Source organism: Podarcis pityusensis (genome assembly GCF_964106645.2).
Source record: "Podarcis pityusensis genome assembly, chromosome: 15".
In the NCBI taxonomy this organism is placed as follows: Eukaryota; Metazoa; Chordata; class Lepidosauria; order Squamata; family Lacertidae; genus Podarcis; species Podarcis pityusensis.
Window position 1 is genome coordinate 16,435,874 of NC_138040.1, and position 17,171 is coordinate 16,453,044.

Sequence of the window (17,171 nt, forward strand, 5' to 3'; positions counted from 1 at the left end):
GCGGGGGGGGGGGGCTCAGCCTTTTCAGCCCAGGCAGCGACAGGGAGAGAAGCTCCCCCAGCTGGAAATCCTTCTGCAGCACACTCTGTTAAAAAGCTCAAGATCCCTAGATCCTTTTCATTGGGAGAGGTGTGGGTTTTTTTAATGCAAACTCATATTTTTATTTTTGCATGAAATAAGGTCTGAGCCAGAGACAGGGGTGCCAACTTGAATAAAGTATTGGGAGGGGGAGCAGGTAAGCCCTGCCCCGCATGATTGATCACATGACATGTCACACACACACACACACACAGTTTGAATGGCAATGTTCATCAACTTGAGTGGAGCTCTAATATTTTATCGAGGGGTGTGGCTGAAGGGACTTTGGCCCCTAGGATTTGGCTCCTATGGCCAGGAGGATCTTGCTGCTACCTTCAGACAGGTGTGTCACTATAGCCTCTATTTCTATGGTTAAAAGCACCCTCTAACTGTCAATCATCTCCATGATGTCACTCATTGGCTAAAAACAGCGATAGACAGGTGCAGACTCATATCACACAATCAATTCAATAGCGTCTTAAGATTTTGAGCAAGGGCAGCCAATGTGATGCCTGCTGGATGCAGGCGGTGCTGTGGTGCAAACCACTGAGCCTCTTGGGCTTGCTGATCAGAAGGTCAGCGGTTTGAATCCCCGCGATGGGGTGAGCTCCCGTTGCTCTGTCCCAGTTCCTGCCAACCTAGCAGTTCGAAAGCATGCCAGTGCAAGTAGATAAATAGGTACCGCTCCGGCGGGAAGGTAAACGGCGTTTCTGTGCGTTCTGGTTTCCATCATGGTGTTCCTTTGCGCCAGGAAGCTGTTGAACTACACCTCCCATCATCCATCCTGACCATTTGTCAGAGCTGGTAAATGTTGGTTCTTTATCTCCCCCTGCCTGGCCACCAACCTGGATGGCTTTAAAATAGGATTAGACATATTCATAGAAAGTAGTGCTCCCCAGGGGGTACTCAAGGGTACACAGTACCGGCACCTCTTCTTGTTGTTAAAAAGTATGGCACTTACTGTAACAACTTCATTGTGAGTACCGGCACCTATTGCTCTAGGAAAAAAGCACTGATGGAGAGGGTGATTGATGGCTGCTAGTCATGATATGTTATACTCCAGACTATTATGTTATACTCCCTCTGCCCCTGAATAACCAGAAACAAGGGGAACAACAGCAGAGGAGGAGTGGTGTTGGCCCAATGTGCTGCTCTTGGGTTTCCCAGAAGTATCTGGTTGCACAAATTGAGCTGGTGGCCCTCCATCACTACATTTTCCTGGAGGAACATGCTCCCTACTTTAACTGTGCTTCTCTATCATTCTCCACTCCACATTTTTCTAAACTCAAAAGCAATGTTGCAGCCTTTCCTTCGCATCCTGTCTCTGTTTCATGGGGTGCTGGTCCCTTGCCACCTCCTCACTGAGGAGCTGCGTAGGCAGAAACTGACCTCCTTCTCATGAAATTTCCTTCCTGCAAATGGACTTAATCTTTCAATTGCACCCAGCTTCCCTTTTCCATTAACAGCAGACACGTTTGCCATTATGGTATCATCTCCTCAATTCTGGATATGGAAATTACATAATCACAGATCACTGAGTTCATGGAAACTCGTCTTGATGAAACTGAACCAAACCAAGTAAACAAAAGAAAAGAAAATGGAAACCAGTTTATGAAGCTCGAAAGCAAGGAGGGTTACAATGAAGAGGCTTCAAAAGACTTTTCTCCATGAACCACTTGAAGATTGCAGAGGGCACTACAAGCTGTCATGGCGATTGCAGTGCTCTGTACTAGATGCTTTCTGGCTTCTTAAATTTGTTGCCTTGTGTTTTATTTTATTTTATTTTTGCTGATTCATCCCGTCATTTTGTTCTCCACACCCAAATATTTTATTGTTTTTATTTATGCAAGAAGCAACCATCAACATTCAACAGTTCCCACCCCACAGAAGGATCAGGTGCCTATTTAATTACACTTACCTTTTTAAAAAAAATAATAAACCTGAAATGACTTTAAAGATATCATTCCACAAGTTGCTATATGTCCTCAGAGGCTTTTAACCGTATTAAACTATGGAACTCACTTCCACCAGAGGTGGTCATGGCCACCAGCTTGGATGGCTATAAAAGAGGATTAGACAAATTCATGGAGGAGGAGAGGGCTATCGACGGCCACTAGATGTACTCTTCTTCCTCAGTTGGAGGGAGCAATGCTTCTGAATACCAGTAGATGGAAATCACAGGCGGGAAGAGATGCTTTTGTGCTTGAAACCTGCTTGCTGGTTTCACTCAAACCTTCCGAGAGATCAGGACTCGATGGGTCACTGGCCTGATCCTGCAGGCTTTTCTTATGTTCCTGCATGAGAGTAACACCAAGTCTCCCCACCTGTGATTCCCAGCACCTGGTATTCAAAGACATTCTGCTCTGATTGGGGAGACACAAACATCTACTAGCCCTTGTGACTAGTAGCCATAGCTAACATCCCCACCCCACCGCCAGGCATTGGTCTAATCCTCTTTTAAAGTCATCCAAGTTGGCCATCATTACCTCATTACCAACAAGTTGCTGCCACAGCCGTACGACGTCCACGGCCAGTGTAGGGAGGGCCAAAAGAATGGACACAGGAGACTGATACAGTATTAGGTTGAATTAGGCCACAACTTTATTGATTACAGGGAAGAGTCAGTTTGGGAAAGCGTTGGGCATGTATACAACCCTCTGCAGTGCAGAAATCACAGTGAAGGAATATTTCCGTGCACAAACTGTTGCACTTGTATTACCCTGCTCACCATTTTTCTAAACGCAAAAGCCCCAAGTGTTGCATCCTGCCTCTATATCGTGGGATGTGGGTTGCTTGCCATCCCCCAGTGTGGGGCTGTTTGTGTGGAAACTGCTGACCTTCTCATGAAAGGTTCTTCCTATGAAATGTGCCTCATCCTACATCAGCCGCCTTCAATCGCTACATCTTTTGATTGTGCCCAACTTCCCCTTTCTGCTACCCATGAAATGATTTACCCCCATGACATCATCTCCTCAGTTCTGGAGAAGCTCTGTGTGTGTCCTCTCTGCGCCACACCTTGTGACTTCCGCCAAAATACTATATAAGAAGAGACCTGGAGGAGCATTAGGTACTGAGCAGCTGAGAAAGCCTTTTGGTCAGTCCTCAAATCTGCTCCTCATCACTACACAACATGAAGATCTCTTTGGCTGCCATAACTGCTCTCCTTGCTGTGGTCTTGTTCTCTGTGGCCAGTGCTGCCCCAGGTAAGTCAATTCAACTCCTTATCTCTCCACGTGATTCTCCTAGGAGATTTGGGACACTCACAGGGGCTTGTGGTGACTTTTCTTGGTCCTTGATGGGCTTGGGGATGCTCTAAGATGAGGTACACTTGTGAGTGTAGTACAGGAGCTTGTTCTTTGGGGATAAAGCACTTTGAAATGGGGAGACATGGTGAGGGGCATCAGTCTCTTCATCTAAAAAGAATTAAAAAGTTTCATGGAGAGCAATGTCTGCTGTGACCCTCTTCAGCTGACCTGGAAACCTACTGGAGTTGTCAGTGCTTGTTCCGTGGCATTGATTGACCTGTGGTTGGACATTAGCTGGAATAAGGAGATAAGAATGCAAGAAGAGCCATGCAGTCCAGAACCCTGTTCTCACAGTAGCCAACCTGATGCCACAATGGGAAACCCACAAAAGCAACTCTTCCCTCCTGTGGTTTCAAGCAACTGATTACTGCCTCCAACTGCAGAGGCAGATCATAGCCACCCTGGCTATTAACCATCAATAGCCCTGTCCTCCATGGATTAACCTAATCCTCTTTTAAAGCCATACAAGTTGGTGGCCATCACAAGGGTGGGCCATCTCAGGCATGTGCCAACCAGTTTGTTGGAGAGGTGGCCCAGTGCCATACTTAATGGGGAGGTGTTTTTGGTTGAGCACACCCCCTTGATGCAATTCATTAACCCAACATGGAAACATCTTATCTTAGACGGTGGGAAAGAAAAGACATAGACACATCCATGCAGCAGGTGGAGGGGGGAGGAAAAGGAGGTTGTTCCAACAGTATTTATAACAGTATTTATATTTGCATTTATAGCAGTAAGTTCTGTTGTCACCCACCCCAGGACCTTATATGGATAGGGTAAGAAATCTTAGAAATGAAATGAAAAAGTTTGAGGCATGGCAGCTACATGGAACCCACATGTTAGGAGGGCCATGCTTCTCTCCCTCCCCCCCCCCATTTCATCCCTATGAGATCCTGTTCATTTCACTGGGGCTTCGTCAGGAGACCTTCCTTGGAAATTATGCCCCATCAAGCCCAGACCCATCTGTGACCCACCATGCAGAGTGTGGCCTCTGTGTCTCATGGTTGGGTTGCCCATGACAGCTTTTCAATAGAAGTGGGGAACTTTTTTCAGACCAAGAGCCACATTCCCTTCTTGGGGGGGTTCACATACCCAAAGGTAGTGAGTATGGCCAGAAGGAAAGTGGGGAGGAGGGGAAGCACGGAATGTGCCTCTCAGATTCGTACAGCAAAATATATCCCAGCCACACACAGAAAACCAGGGTTTTCCCCTACACACACTTCCAGTCTCCAATTCTCTTCGCCTTCCTCGATCCTAGCATGTGAATCATCAGCCAGGTCCAGGGAGAATTCTGAGGGCCACATACTCACAATGGGCCACATTCAGAAGGAGGTGCCTAACTGCTGCCATTAAATATAAGGGATAGAGAAAGGAAGAGGATTGCAGTCCCGTCCCGTCAAGTGGATGATGGTGCCTCTGGTGATAGCTACTTTGCATTTAATACATTTACTAATTTTAGTCAACAAATCACAGTACTTGGGTTTGATGGGCTCAGGGGTGCTCCAAAATGAGGCACCTTGAGAGAGTCTGTGTAGCACAGCAGTTAAACGCAAGAGCAAGACTTGTTTTGTTTTCTGCACAATGGAAATTGGGTATAGACAGGATAAAGGGCACCACACTTTTTATTAAAAGGAATTTAAAAAGCAACACTTTATTCAGAGAAATGTGTGGCAGTGATCTTGTCTAGTAGACTTCAAAGCCTACCAGAGCTGGCAGTGCTTGCTCCTTGGCCTTGATAGGCTAGGGTTGGGCACTCGAGGAAGGTGGAGAGCAGGGAGAGAGTTCTGAGGGCCAGAGGGAGAGTCCTGAAGGGCCACATTCAGCCAAGCCTGAAGTCCCCCACTCCTGCTTTTAAATGCATGAGCCTCTATGGACAGGTAAGATGGGGGTAACCCTCCGGTCAACTGGAATGATGGTGTCTCTGGTGATAGCCACTTGGTTTTTAATGAATTTAGGAAATAAATAACAATACCTGCTTTCCCCACCTCTTATAGCTGAGGCAGAAGCAACTCCCTGCTGCACACAGAATTCCGAGAACGCATTCCCAAAGGCTAGGGTGAAGGATTATTTCTACACCAGCGACAGATGTTCTCTGCCTTCCATAGTGTAAGTTTCAGAGGCCGGGCAAGAGCCCAAAGAACAGTGGGTGAACGTGGTTCAAAGGATGAAGGGTGAAAGATGATGATGACAAAAGGTTCCAGCATTTGGGGGGGCTATTTTGAGTTTGGGGGAGACAGTGCTAGAGGAGGAAGACACACTGACAAAATCATGAGTAGGTCTGAGAGATACGGAGGAATTGTCACAGGAATTGTCACCAGGGAGCCAAGATGGGTTGTGTCTTCCCACAAGGGATGGTAAAAACTCTCCAGTTCAGCTTCTGAGCCTTAAGTTCAGGTCAGTCAATTTTTCAGAGGTATGCATATATATATATGCATATATATGCATATATATATATATATATATGCATATATATATATATATATATATATATATATTGCATGTGAATTTTTAGACAAATGTTGCATATTACAATCCATGCATTTATGGAAGCAATAAGTTGTACTTTTGTACATTATCACCATTAACACAGACATATTTGTGTGTATGGATTCGTGGGAGAACTGGATTGCAAAATTCAGAGAGGTGCACATTTTGAAGGAGAGGTGCAATTCAGTGGGTGTTTTGGTTGGGAATTTGGTGGGGCTTTTATTACATTGTGAATAGGAGAAATTTCTCCCTCCTCTCTACACCCTGTGAAGGGTGGGCCTGGGGCCTTTTAACGTGGGAGGCACGTTTCTCTGCCTGTTTCTCCAGATTCAAGAGAAGAGGGGTCCTCACACAAATGGAGAATTCAAAGAGCATACTCAGTGACACATTAATGATGTCTGTTTCTTTCCCTGACAGGTTTATATTCAATAGTGGGACGTCAGCCTGTGCTGACTCAAATGCTCAGTGGGCCAAGGATCTTGCGTCATATCTAGACAGTGCTATGAATACCACAGCCATTCCTGCCACTACCACCAGCGCATAGACCTCATGAGGAAAACGCAGCCTGAATTTCAGCAAGCCCTTTGCCCCTTCAATGGGCCTCCTCTCTCTCTTTCCCCACCTCGAATTCTGGCCCCTTCATGGCTGAACAGATTTTTCATCCAAGGGATTCTCTGCCAATCAAGCAGACAACCTGACTTCTGGGAAAGGCTCTCCCAGAAAGTGTTCCCTGAAGTCAGCAAGTGTCCCTTTCTTAGCTGCTGGAATGATATAATTTACACTATTTGAGGGTTCTTTTGTTCACATAAAAAACCATCTATTTCCAAGCAGCTTTACCAAACCTGGATCGAGTTAATCCATTTTGTTGAATTGTTTTTAGCTTCAAAAGCGCAATTAATTGGCCTTGTTTTGAATTCCATTGTGGTATTATCTTACTTGGTGGGGTCATGCAAACAGCTATTCTGAATTATGCTTTTTGGAGGGGTGGGGAGGGGATGTTGGGTATGAGGTTAATGGAGCCAAGGGGGCAGAGGCCCCAAATGGGTTGGAAACCAGTGAGTTAGTGTCCTCACTGTGGAAGTGTAGGGCAGACCTCTGTTCTCAAACACACATTTTCAGGAAGGAGGGAGCTTGGAAAACTGAGGCCAACAGCCCTGACAGTAAATGAGGTTCTAACCAGGTGCTGAGCTTAACATCAGGCCAATGGCTCATCTATCCCAGCATCCTGTTCTCACAGTGGCCAACCAGATGCCCCCAATAGGAAACCCACAAGCAGGACCTGATCACAAGAGCAACTTTCTCCTCCATTCATTTTCTCAATCATCATTTAAAGCCATCCAAGTTGGCTGCCATCACAGCCTCCCATGGGGGAAGAGCTCCATAGATGAATACTGCCTGGAGGATTTCTTTACTGGGATGTAATCCATTGGAACAGTCAAGTACAACATTCCTTATTTCCCTAGAGTGGGCACAGGCAGGGGGATGTTACTCCAGTCAGTGTAACTTCCTCTTCCACTGGTCTGGAGCATCCTCTCCCTGCATGTGATCTGGCAGATGGACGTGGCCCTGGCTGACTCCATAAAAGAGCTGAGTCACACAGCCATTTTCTCTCTATTGGCTTTCTCTTGCTGCTCTCTTGCTGCCATGCTGCTCTCCTGCAGCCATTTTGTTCTCTTAATGTAATTTTGCTGTCTGCTGGCTCTCAGCCAGCAGGACCTGAGCTCAATCTCCATATGAGATGAACTGATGAACTCACAGTTTGTCACGTAACTGCTAGTTAAAGTCTGCCTTTCAGGGATCAAATCGTGAACTGAAATGTGAGTAAACTTCTGGTTACTTTATGCCTTTATTCTTTTAAGAGGGATAAAAGGGGACAGCAGGAATAATCCATCTGGGCAAGCCAGATTGGGTTACTTAACCAAAGAGATTCAAACGAATCTGCAAACTGGCTTCCTGCTATATTGAGGGGAATCTGCTCTGCTACATCACTCACTAGCATGAGTGAAGGAAAGATAATACTTATTCAATATATCCTTTCCTACTATCCTCAACATTCCCACAAGAGGAGCAGATCATACCTTGACACACACACAGTCTGACAACAAAGAACAGCAAACCAGCAAGAGCCACACAGTCCTGAGTGAGAAGGTAGAGTGGTTTTATTTGATCCGTGTGCTGAGAGGGTTGCAGAAATTCAGCAGGAAGGACAGAGGGTGAGAAAAGGACCCTTTCCAAGTACAGATACCAAAAAGGCAGAGAAGGTGTTCATTTGACAGGACTCCATTTGTCAGAGGATTATTTTTTATATATATAATAGAAAAACACACAATTCCACACCAAAATGTACACCGCTTCTGGGGGGAGGACACGAGTCTTTATTCCCTCCTCCCGTGTTGATTGTCCATGTAAGAAATTCAGAGTTGTACATAGATGCAGACTGTAAGACTTCAAAACGCCCCCTGAAACCCTCCTGTCTCTTTGCACAAAGAGGACACCCAGGACTTCACACCTGTGGCAGGACAAGAATCCTCAGAGTCAGGGCTAGGAAGAACCTTGCCATCCCAAGACCACCATTCCTTGGCACACCAGCTCTTGAAAGCATTGGAGGGGCCATAATCTTCTGGTGCTTGCAACTTCATCACCCAGCCTGAGTTTTATCAAGAACTACAGCTGTGTTTGACTGTCCAGACTGGTTTCCATTTGCTTAGGTGATCTCACCCCTCTGCCTTTCATGGCAGAAGTTCAATAGGCATAGAGGGAACTTCTCTATGGTCATCAACTGTGTCCTAAGAGGCTGCTGATGCTGCATTTTGCAACCCAAAGTTCAAGCAGTTCAGAGTTTGAAATGCGATCCTTTGAGATAATCACTGGACAATCTGTCCCCAGCTCCAAGCTCAGGGCTGGGATCTGAAGGAGACACCACTGCAGTGTTGCTGCAGGGGGTTGCACCAGATGACTTTACTCAGCAATCCTATGATTCCAGCCAGTTTGAAACTGGTTCAGGGATGCTGCTTTCCCACTGGAGCAATTATTAGTCAAAAACTTTCACAGAAACACAACCCTACCCCTGGAGTTTTTCAGCCTGGAGCACTAAAAGCTTTGAAATGGGTCTGCAGTACCTTCCAAGTTACGAGACCACCGCTGACTCACTCCAAATCATGGTATCACATCAGTAGGAGGGATTTATTTTTAAAAGAGGAAGTTGAAAGTGTTTTGGGTGACCTCGCTTTCTAAGACTTTTGAAGCAAACTCCACAGAGAGAAGGTTCAGGAGCTGAGGAGGGAAGCCCAGCTCTCTCACCCCTCAGGACCAGCAGACCTAACCATCGCCTGAGCGCCTCTTGAGAATGAAAGCTCAAGATCTGGGTGATGAGTACAAGTCCCCCTCCCCACTTTCTTTCTGACAGGACAGCAAACAAAGCAGATCAAGTGCGAAAATGTGAACCTGTGCTGTGCAACGTCAGCAGTGAAAGTCGTGCAAAAGGCCCCCATGGGATAATATACACTGCACACACAGGGCACGCCATTTGGCACCCCATCCTGTTCCCCTATGTAAATATTTCTCTCTTTCCACACCTTGACTTAGTGAAACTGGACTACTCAGCTGCCATGGAGCTCCCCTATCCCCAAAAAAGCCATGGGTTTGCACCCAAGAGCTGGGAAAGAGAATGTGAGTGTGTTGGGTATGGTGTGTGTGTGTTGGCGGTGTTGGCGTGTATGGTGTATGGTTGTGGTGTGTGTGTGTGTGTGTGTGTTTAGGACATCAGACTTGGAAGCGCAGGTGTGAGCAAGTCCTTGCCTTTTCTGTTTGAAATCCACACTGAACACTGAACAGGCGACACATGCACTTCCCACCCACCCCTTTGACTTGGAAACACTTGCCACAACCGACCACGTTCCACAAGACACAACGGCAGCGCGCACAATTTTGACACACACACACACAGGGTGGCAGCAGCACTGAGGGGTGCTTTGGAGATCCCAATGGGGGCGAAGGAGAGAAGAAGAAGAAGGGGCACATAACACACTCCTAACGATATTTGGTTCATCAAATGGACCGCTCCAGTGTGGGGTTTATTGTCCACAAAACCACAAGCCACCAACACGCCCAACCGTGTGGCAGGAGAAAGCAGGCGCCACAGCTGGAAAAAAGCCAGGCAGCCCTTCAAGCAGCAGATGCCACCTTTGCCTTCCTCTTCTCCAGGGAATTTTCCTTCCGTAAATGTTTCCGGAGAGAAGCCACGTTCGCCTCCTTCTTTGCTGATGTCCCTGTCCGTTTTCCATCTCTTTAGAAACATGGAAATCTGAGGCCAGCTATATCAATGGGCTGCTGGAACGGAAAAGACCTTTCAGGCACTTCAGAGAGTCTCTCTGCAAAGCTGCCTGCTGACCACCTCTGTGCTTGGATGGGTTCCTTCCATCCCCGAGAGAGTTGTCTCCACTGTCGGTGCAGCCATGGGGCTTGGAAACCAACCTGCACTTTTTTATTTGAAAAGCAGGTTTAGGTGCTGCCTGGGGTCCCCGCCCCTGCTCTGTGGTATGAGCCGGACCCCTTATTGCACGCTTCAAAATGTAGTATACATGTACAGCTCATTTGCCCGCCCAATGCACCAACCACCAGAAACCGCAGCAGGCATGCCCCGTTTTCTCTGCTCTCCACATTTCGTCAGCAGATACACAAATAGGGGAGCACGCAGGGGTGTCCCTTCGGAAGACAGACACCATTGGAGCTTGGGGGAGCCCCCCCGGCCCTTCCCTGCCCAATTTGGACCCCAGAGCCGCCCAGGCAGCTCTCAAAGCGCCGGAACCCAACACGCTCATCACAGGACGCAGGAGCCACGACGGCACCCTCCCTGATGCCCGCTATGGGGCAGACTCGAACTTGGGGATCCCCCCTCTGCCCCACGCAATGGGGGGCAGGAGCCGGTCATGGTCCTTGTCTGACTCGGGCTGGCTCTGGGCCCGTTCCGGCTTGGGGGTCAGGGAAGGCGGGTCAGGCTGCTGGACAGAGAGAGTCCGCCGGAGGTGGTTCCGTTTGCGCAGGAAGTCCGGCTGCGAGTGGAGGCCGAAGCTGCCCTTGCGCAGGATCATGCGCGAGTTGTTCTTCTTGGGGCGGGAGCGCAGGCTGGACTCCAGCGAGGCCAGGTGGGCTGCATAGCCTTCGCTCAGGAACTGGAGGCAAGAGAAAATGGAGAAGGACAGAAATCGGCAGCATTGAAGGCAGTTGGACTAGACCCTTGGGGTACCTTCCAATTCTACAATTCTATGATGATTCTAGAGGGGCTGGGAGTTGGGGGTACTGTTATACAGTGGTTCCGCTCCTTCCTCCTGGACCGTGTCCAGAAAGTGGTGTTGGGGGATGAGTGTTCAAACCCCTGGGCTCTCATGTGTGGGGTGCCTCAGGGTTCTGTCCCCTCCCCCATGATTTCTAACATCTACATGAAGCCTCTGGGAGAGATCATCAGGGGGTTTGGGCTGGGTGTTCATCAGTATGCGGATGATACCCAGCTCTACATCTCTTTTAAATCAGAACCAGTGAAGGCAGTGAAGGTCCTGTGTGAGTGCCTGGAGGCAGTCAGATTGGCTAACAGATTGAGGCTGAATCCTCACAAAACAGAAGTACTGTTTGGGGGTGGACAGGGGGCAGGCAGGTATGGAGGACTCCCTGGTCCTGAATGGAGCAAGGACCAGGTGCACAGCCTTGGAGTCATTTTGGACTCACAGCTGTCCATGGAGGCGCAGGTCAATTCTGTGTCAAGCGCAGCTGTCTACCAGCTCCATCTGGTACGCAGGCTGAGACCCTACCTGCCCGCAGACTGTCTCGCCAGAGTGGTGCATGCTCTAGTTATCTCCCGCTTGGACTACTGCAATGCGCTCTATGTGGGGCTACCTTTGAAGGTGACTTAGAAACTACAACTAATCCAGAATGCGGCAGTTAGACTGGTGACTGGGAGTGGCCACAGAGACCACATAACACTTGTCCTGAAAGACCTGCATTGGCTCCCAGTACGTTTCCAAGCACAATTCAAAGTATTGGTGCTGACCTTTAAAGCCCTAAACGGCCTCAGCCCAGTATACCTCAAGGAGTGTCTCCACCCCCATTATTCTGCCCGGACACTGAGGTCCAACTCAGAGGGCCTTCTGGCGGTTTCCTCACTGTGAGAAGTGGGGTTACAGGGAACCAGGCAGAGGGCCTTCTCGGAGGTGGCACCTGCCCTGTGGAACGCCCTCCTATCAGATGTCAAGGAAATAAACAACTATGTGACTTTTAGAAGACATCTAAAGGCAGCCCTGTTTAGGGAAGTTTATAATTTTTGATGTTTTATTCTGTTTTTAATCTGTTGGGAGCCGCCCAGAGTGGCTGGGGAAACCTAGCCAGATGGGCGGGCTATAAATAATAAATTGTTATTGTTATTGTTACAAGAATGTGAGGACTGAGGTGCTGTTTCCTGAAGTCCAAACCACCCAGGGCAAGGGAGCAGAAGCCCATTCACAACTGTCCTTTTCACCCTTTGAACTTGCCCCTCGCAAAGAGTCAACTCTTACAAGCACTCAGTCAGTAACTGGAGAGGCAAATGCAGAAAAGTAGGATCCTACCCTTCTTCACAGCCATGCTGCCTTTTAAAATTATGCAATAATCTTATAGTTATACAACAACAATAACAAATAGGGCTGCAGTGTAGTTAAAGCAGATTGATTATGATTCCTGCAATGCAGGAGGTTGAACTAGATGACTCTAGGGACCCCATCCAACTCCTTGATTCTTTGATTCTGTGAGATTTCCTTGCCTTGCCTTTCAGCTAGATCAGTGGGTACCACCCCCTGGGGGGCAGCAGGATTCCCTAGGGGGGTGGCGAAGAGGCAAGCAGATAGTAGAGGGGCACTGGATCAATTTCATCCAGTTTGCTTACTCCATTAAACTAAACAGCATCTGAAGAAGTGTGCATGCACACGAAAGCTCATACCAATAACAAACTTAGTTGGTCTCTAAGGTGCTACTGGAAGGAATTTTTTTATTTTGTTTTGACTACAGCAGACAACACGGCTACCTACCTGTAACTAGTTTCATTTGGATTTTGAATAAACGTGCAATTAATTCTTATTGTTTTGAATTGTGTGCTGCATTATTACTTTGCACGGTGGGTTGCACAAACTGCTATTCTGAAAAATACTTTTTTATGGGGTTTTGAATAAATGTGCAATGAAGTGCAACTGTTTTGAATTTTATTGGGGTACTCACCCTGGTCAGTCACCGAAATTTACTCCTTCATTCATTGGGTTATTATCGTCCTTAGTGGATCATGTAAAGCGATATTGTGAATGATGCTTTTAAATATATTTGGCGCACAGGGAGCACTAGGGATGAATTGACGGAACCAAAGGGGTGGTGGCCCCCAAAGGTTCTTGGACCACTGCTCTAAACAAAGAAATAACAAAGTCACCTGACACTGAGCCTGATATTTCTTTGCTGGCCGTCCAACGATGTAGATCTGGGAGGGGGAGAGACCCAGGACGTTGTAAACAGAGATGTCTTTCATGGAGCCATAGGCAGCACAGATCTTGATGTGGCACTAGGAGAGCATGGAGAAATGACAAAGCTTCAGCCCCTTTTCATCACATTTTGGCCGGTTGCCTCTTCGACTCACTTATTTCAGGCCTTGAAGCACCAACCCCAGAGGGATTCTGGTTTGCTGCTATGGACACGCTCTCCGTACTCTCTCCAGGGACAGAAGGGGTATACAAGAGACAAATTCATGGAGGAGAGGGATACCAATGGCTGCTAGCCATGCTATGCTCTACCTCCACAGCTGAAGGTAGCAATGCTTTTGAATACCACGGGAGGGGAGAGAGTTCTTGGGCTCCGATCCTGCTTGCTGGTTTCCTGCAAGCATCTGATTGTCCACTGTGAGATGCTGGACTAGATGGGCTGCTGGCCTGATCCAGCAAGCTCTTTGTATGTTCTTATGTTCCTATGTTCATAATGTCCAAAATTTGCCCCTGCATGCAGTTTGAAGCATCAGGACTGAGCAGGAGATATTCATCTGAGCCAACGCTGGTGCCAACTGCACCGGAAGGTCAGTGCCCAGTCAGCAAAGCCCCAACCAGAACTAAGGATGGGTGTGGATTTGATCCGAACTTCCTGAAACAATTTTGCAAACTGAAACAAAACTCTCACTTCTCTGAATTTTGGAGTGAAGTTATCCAACGACAAAAAAGTGCCCCAAAACGCATATACTTGAGGGCCAGTAAATGTGTCTATTTAAAAAATAACAATAAACAATGCATTATACCAAGGGGGATTGCTTGAATATATCTATATATGCTATATATGCGCTCTCTCGCTCTCTCTCTCTCTCTCTCTCTCTCTCTCTCTCTCTCTCTCTATATATTTGTTTGCTTATTGCATTTGTACCCCCCCCCACCCTCCATTCCCAAAACCCTCAGGAGGGGAAGTCCCCACCCATCTGTCAGCTACCTCTTGCACCAGGTTGCGGAGGAAGATGGTCTTCTGCCTCAAGGGGTCGTGGACAAGCCCATCCGAGAAGAAGATCATCCCTTGGGGAAAGTTGTGCTGAGAGAGCCAGGAGACGACCCGCTGCTTCTGCATGTCCGGGCGCCCTGTGATGTAGATGATCAGGTAGCCCAGGTCTTGCCAGTGTCTGCAGTATGCAGGGGACACACACACAGAGAGAGAAGGTGCTCAAATCACAGAGTGCTCATTCAGAAAAGGGCAACCCAAATGAAAAACGACTCCACTATCAAGAAAGGTTGTGGCATTTTGGACTTTTCGATTTGGAGAAAAGACAAATAAGAAGCAACATGATAGAAGTTTGTAAAATTATGCAAGGCATGGAGCAAGAGAGTAGGGAAAAGTTTTCCTCCTTCTCTTGTTATGCTAGAAATTGGGGATGTCCAATGAACATTAGGAGATTCAGGACAGATAAAAGAAAGTACTCCTTCACACAGCACAAAGTTAAACTATGGAACTCCCTCCCACAGGAGGCAGTGATGGCCACCAACTCGGATGGCTTTAAAAGACAATCAGACAAATTCATGGAGGAGGAGAAGGCTATCAGTGGCTCCTAGCCATGATGGTTATGTTCTGCCTCCACAGCTGGAGGCAGCAATGCTTCTGAATTCCAGTTGTTGGAAACCGCAGGTGGGGAGAGGGCTCTTGTGCTCAGGTCTTGCTTGATGGTTTCCCACAGGCCTCTGGGTGGCTACTGGAAGAAAAGGATGCTGGACTGGGGTGGGTCATTGGCCTGATCCATTGGCCTGTTCTCATGATCCAGCCTGTGGGGTTTCCCAAGGTCAACTGAGCCTCCACCCGGCCTGAGTATGAATTAATTCTGTCCACCGAATAATTTGCTGGGAGCCCCTCACCTGACAACGTCAACTGCACCGGCCCGAACTTTGGGGTCGCTGCCCATGATGGAGACGCTGGCTGCGAAGGACCCATCAATGCTGAAAACCACGCACTCCATCCCCCGGGGGAGGACAGTGAGGTAGCTGACGGCTGTGCTCTGGTCGCCCCTGGAGGGAGCAAAAAGCAAGTACCATGTTCTCTCCAACCGCTGAGCATTTCTTTGGATTCTGCACTGCCACCCCCCTCACCATGGCACACAGATACCCTTCCCAAAACCTCCCAAGCCCTGGGCCTTACCTGACCACCATCTTGATGGGGTAGACACCCACCGCCAGCCTCTTCTCTTTAGGGAAGTTGTAGGAGACCCTCCCGCTGCTGTTGGTGATCTCCGTGTCAAAGTAGACCCAGCGCCCAGAAGAGGGCTCTGTCATAATGAAGATGTCAACCTGGAGGAGGAAGAGAACACCTGGATGCACTTCCTGTTATCCAGTCAGAGAGCAGGAGTACATAAGAACAAAAGATGAACCTTGGTGGGTCAAGATGATGGCCCATCTGGTCCAGCGCACTGTTCTCACAGGGGCCAAATGCCCCTAACAAACTAGGAATGTAGATAGATTGCCTCTGGGCCTGGAGGCTCCAGAAGAGGGTAAAGAACAGCTTCTATCTGTGGGCTGTTAGGCTACTGAATGAAAAGATAACAACAGGGCAACTGACTTTCGGGTTTGCTGTGTGAGTGTCAGTAAACGAGGGGAATTAAGACTAAGAGTGGCTGAGTGGGGGGTGCTCGTGTAATCTCACTCTATACAAGTTGTACAAGTGACAAGAAAGTATTTCAATTTTCAATTTTCAATTTTCAATTTTCAATTTTCAATTTCAGAGCATCAAATGATCCTTGCTGGATGTTGTGGTACAGTGGCAACAGATCCACAGCTGTTCCTCCTGAGACCCCACCCCCCACTCCCCAGCCGTTGTTCTCTGTTGGGGAGAGAACAAGCACCCTACGGCCAGATATTTTTGGAGTACAACTCCCATAAGCCCCAGACTGCAGTGGAAGAGGACAGGGAGGCAACGTTAGTGCCAAGCAGACCAGGCTGTGATATTGGTGCATTATACGTTGGGCTGTCTCTGAAGATGGTTCGGAAACTTCAGCTGGTGCAGAATTCAGTGGCCAGGTTGCTCACCGGAGCAAAATGGTTTGAACATATTACACCAATCCTGGTCTGACTGCACTGGCTACCAATTAGTTTCCGGGCCCAATTCAAAGTGCTCGTTTTGACCTATAAACGGCTCAGGACGGCAATACCTCAAGGACCACCTCTTTCCATATGAACCTACCCGGACCCTGAGATCATCTTCTGAGGCCCTTCATTGTGTGCCTCCTCCTCAAGAGGTCCAGAGGGTGGAAACATGAGAACGGGGCCTTCTCTGCAGTGGCTCCCCACCTGTGGAATGCTCTCCCCAGGGAAGTTCTTGGCGCCTTCATTATACACCTTTAGGTGCCAGGCAAAAAGTTCCTTCTTAACCAGGCCTTTGGTTGATCTGATTTACACTCTATGTTTTATTTGGGGGGGGCTATTGGGTTTTTTAAAATATTTTTATTAGGTATTTTATGATTTTATATCTTGATTTTGTTCCCTGAGACCCCCAGGTATAGGGCAGTATAATAATAATAATAATAATAATAATAATAATAATAATTAGTGTGGAGGCAGCACCAGCCTCTTTCCCCACTTTACTTCCCAGCTTTGAGTGCTGCCATTTTGCCCAGGTGAAGAGAGTGGCAAGGAGCAGGCAGATTTAAATGAGCCATTAAATCAAAGGGTTGCCACCCAGGAGCTGCCTCCCTTAAGACTCTGCACTTCGGTGCAATATGGAACCTGCTAAAAATGCTAAGGATGGGCGGCCTTGCTCTTCCTCTGCCGTCCCACCAGTAAG

General features: G+C 47.8%; 1 protein-coding gene and 1 long non-coding RNA gene across 6 annotated transcripts in view; one reads left to right on the forward strand and one right to left on the reverse strand.

Moving 5' to 3' along the window:
• Nucleotides 1-6,784, forward strand: part of LOC308464462 — a 78,732-nt gene extending 71,948 nt beyond the window's left edge. The window contains exons 1-3 of one of the 2 annotated variants that reach the window (XR_013980059.1): nucleotides 3,133-3,281; nucleotides 5,378-5,489; nucleotides 6,288-6,784. This is a non-coding gene — a long non-coding RNA (uncharacterized lncRNA). Of the gene's footprint in view, nucleotides 1-3,132; nucleotides 3,282-5,377; nucleotides 5,490-6,287 lie in introns of those variants that run through there. The other variant, XR_013980058.1, reaches the window with a different exon arrangement.
• A 1,227-nt stretch (nucleotides 6,785-8,011) lies between these two features.
• Nucleotides 8,012-17,171, reverse strand: part of PITPNM3 (PITPNM family member 3) — a 69,463-nt gene continuing 60,303 nt past the window's right edge. For all 4 annotated transcript variants that reach the window (XM_080983792.1, XM_080983789.1, XM_080983790.1 and 1 more), the window contains 5 exons: nucleotides 15,534-15,682; nucleotides 15,254-15,403; nucleotides 14,346-14,529; nucleotides 13,312-13,440; nucleotides 8,012-11,041 (listed from right to left, as the gene is read on the reverse strand). In XM_080983792.1, the coding sequence (XP_080839918.1) occupies nucleotides 10,733-11,041; nucleotides 13,312-13,440; nucleotides 14,346-14,529; nucleotides 15,254-15,403; nucleotides 15,534-15,682 (921 nt within the window). In that variant the 3' untranslated portion in view covers nucleotides 8,012-10,732. The remainder of the gene's footprint in view (nucleotides 11,042-13,311; nucleotides 13,441-14,345; nucleotides 14,530-15,253; nucleotides 15,404-15,533; nucleotides 15,683-17,171) is intronic.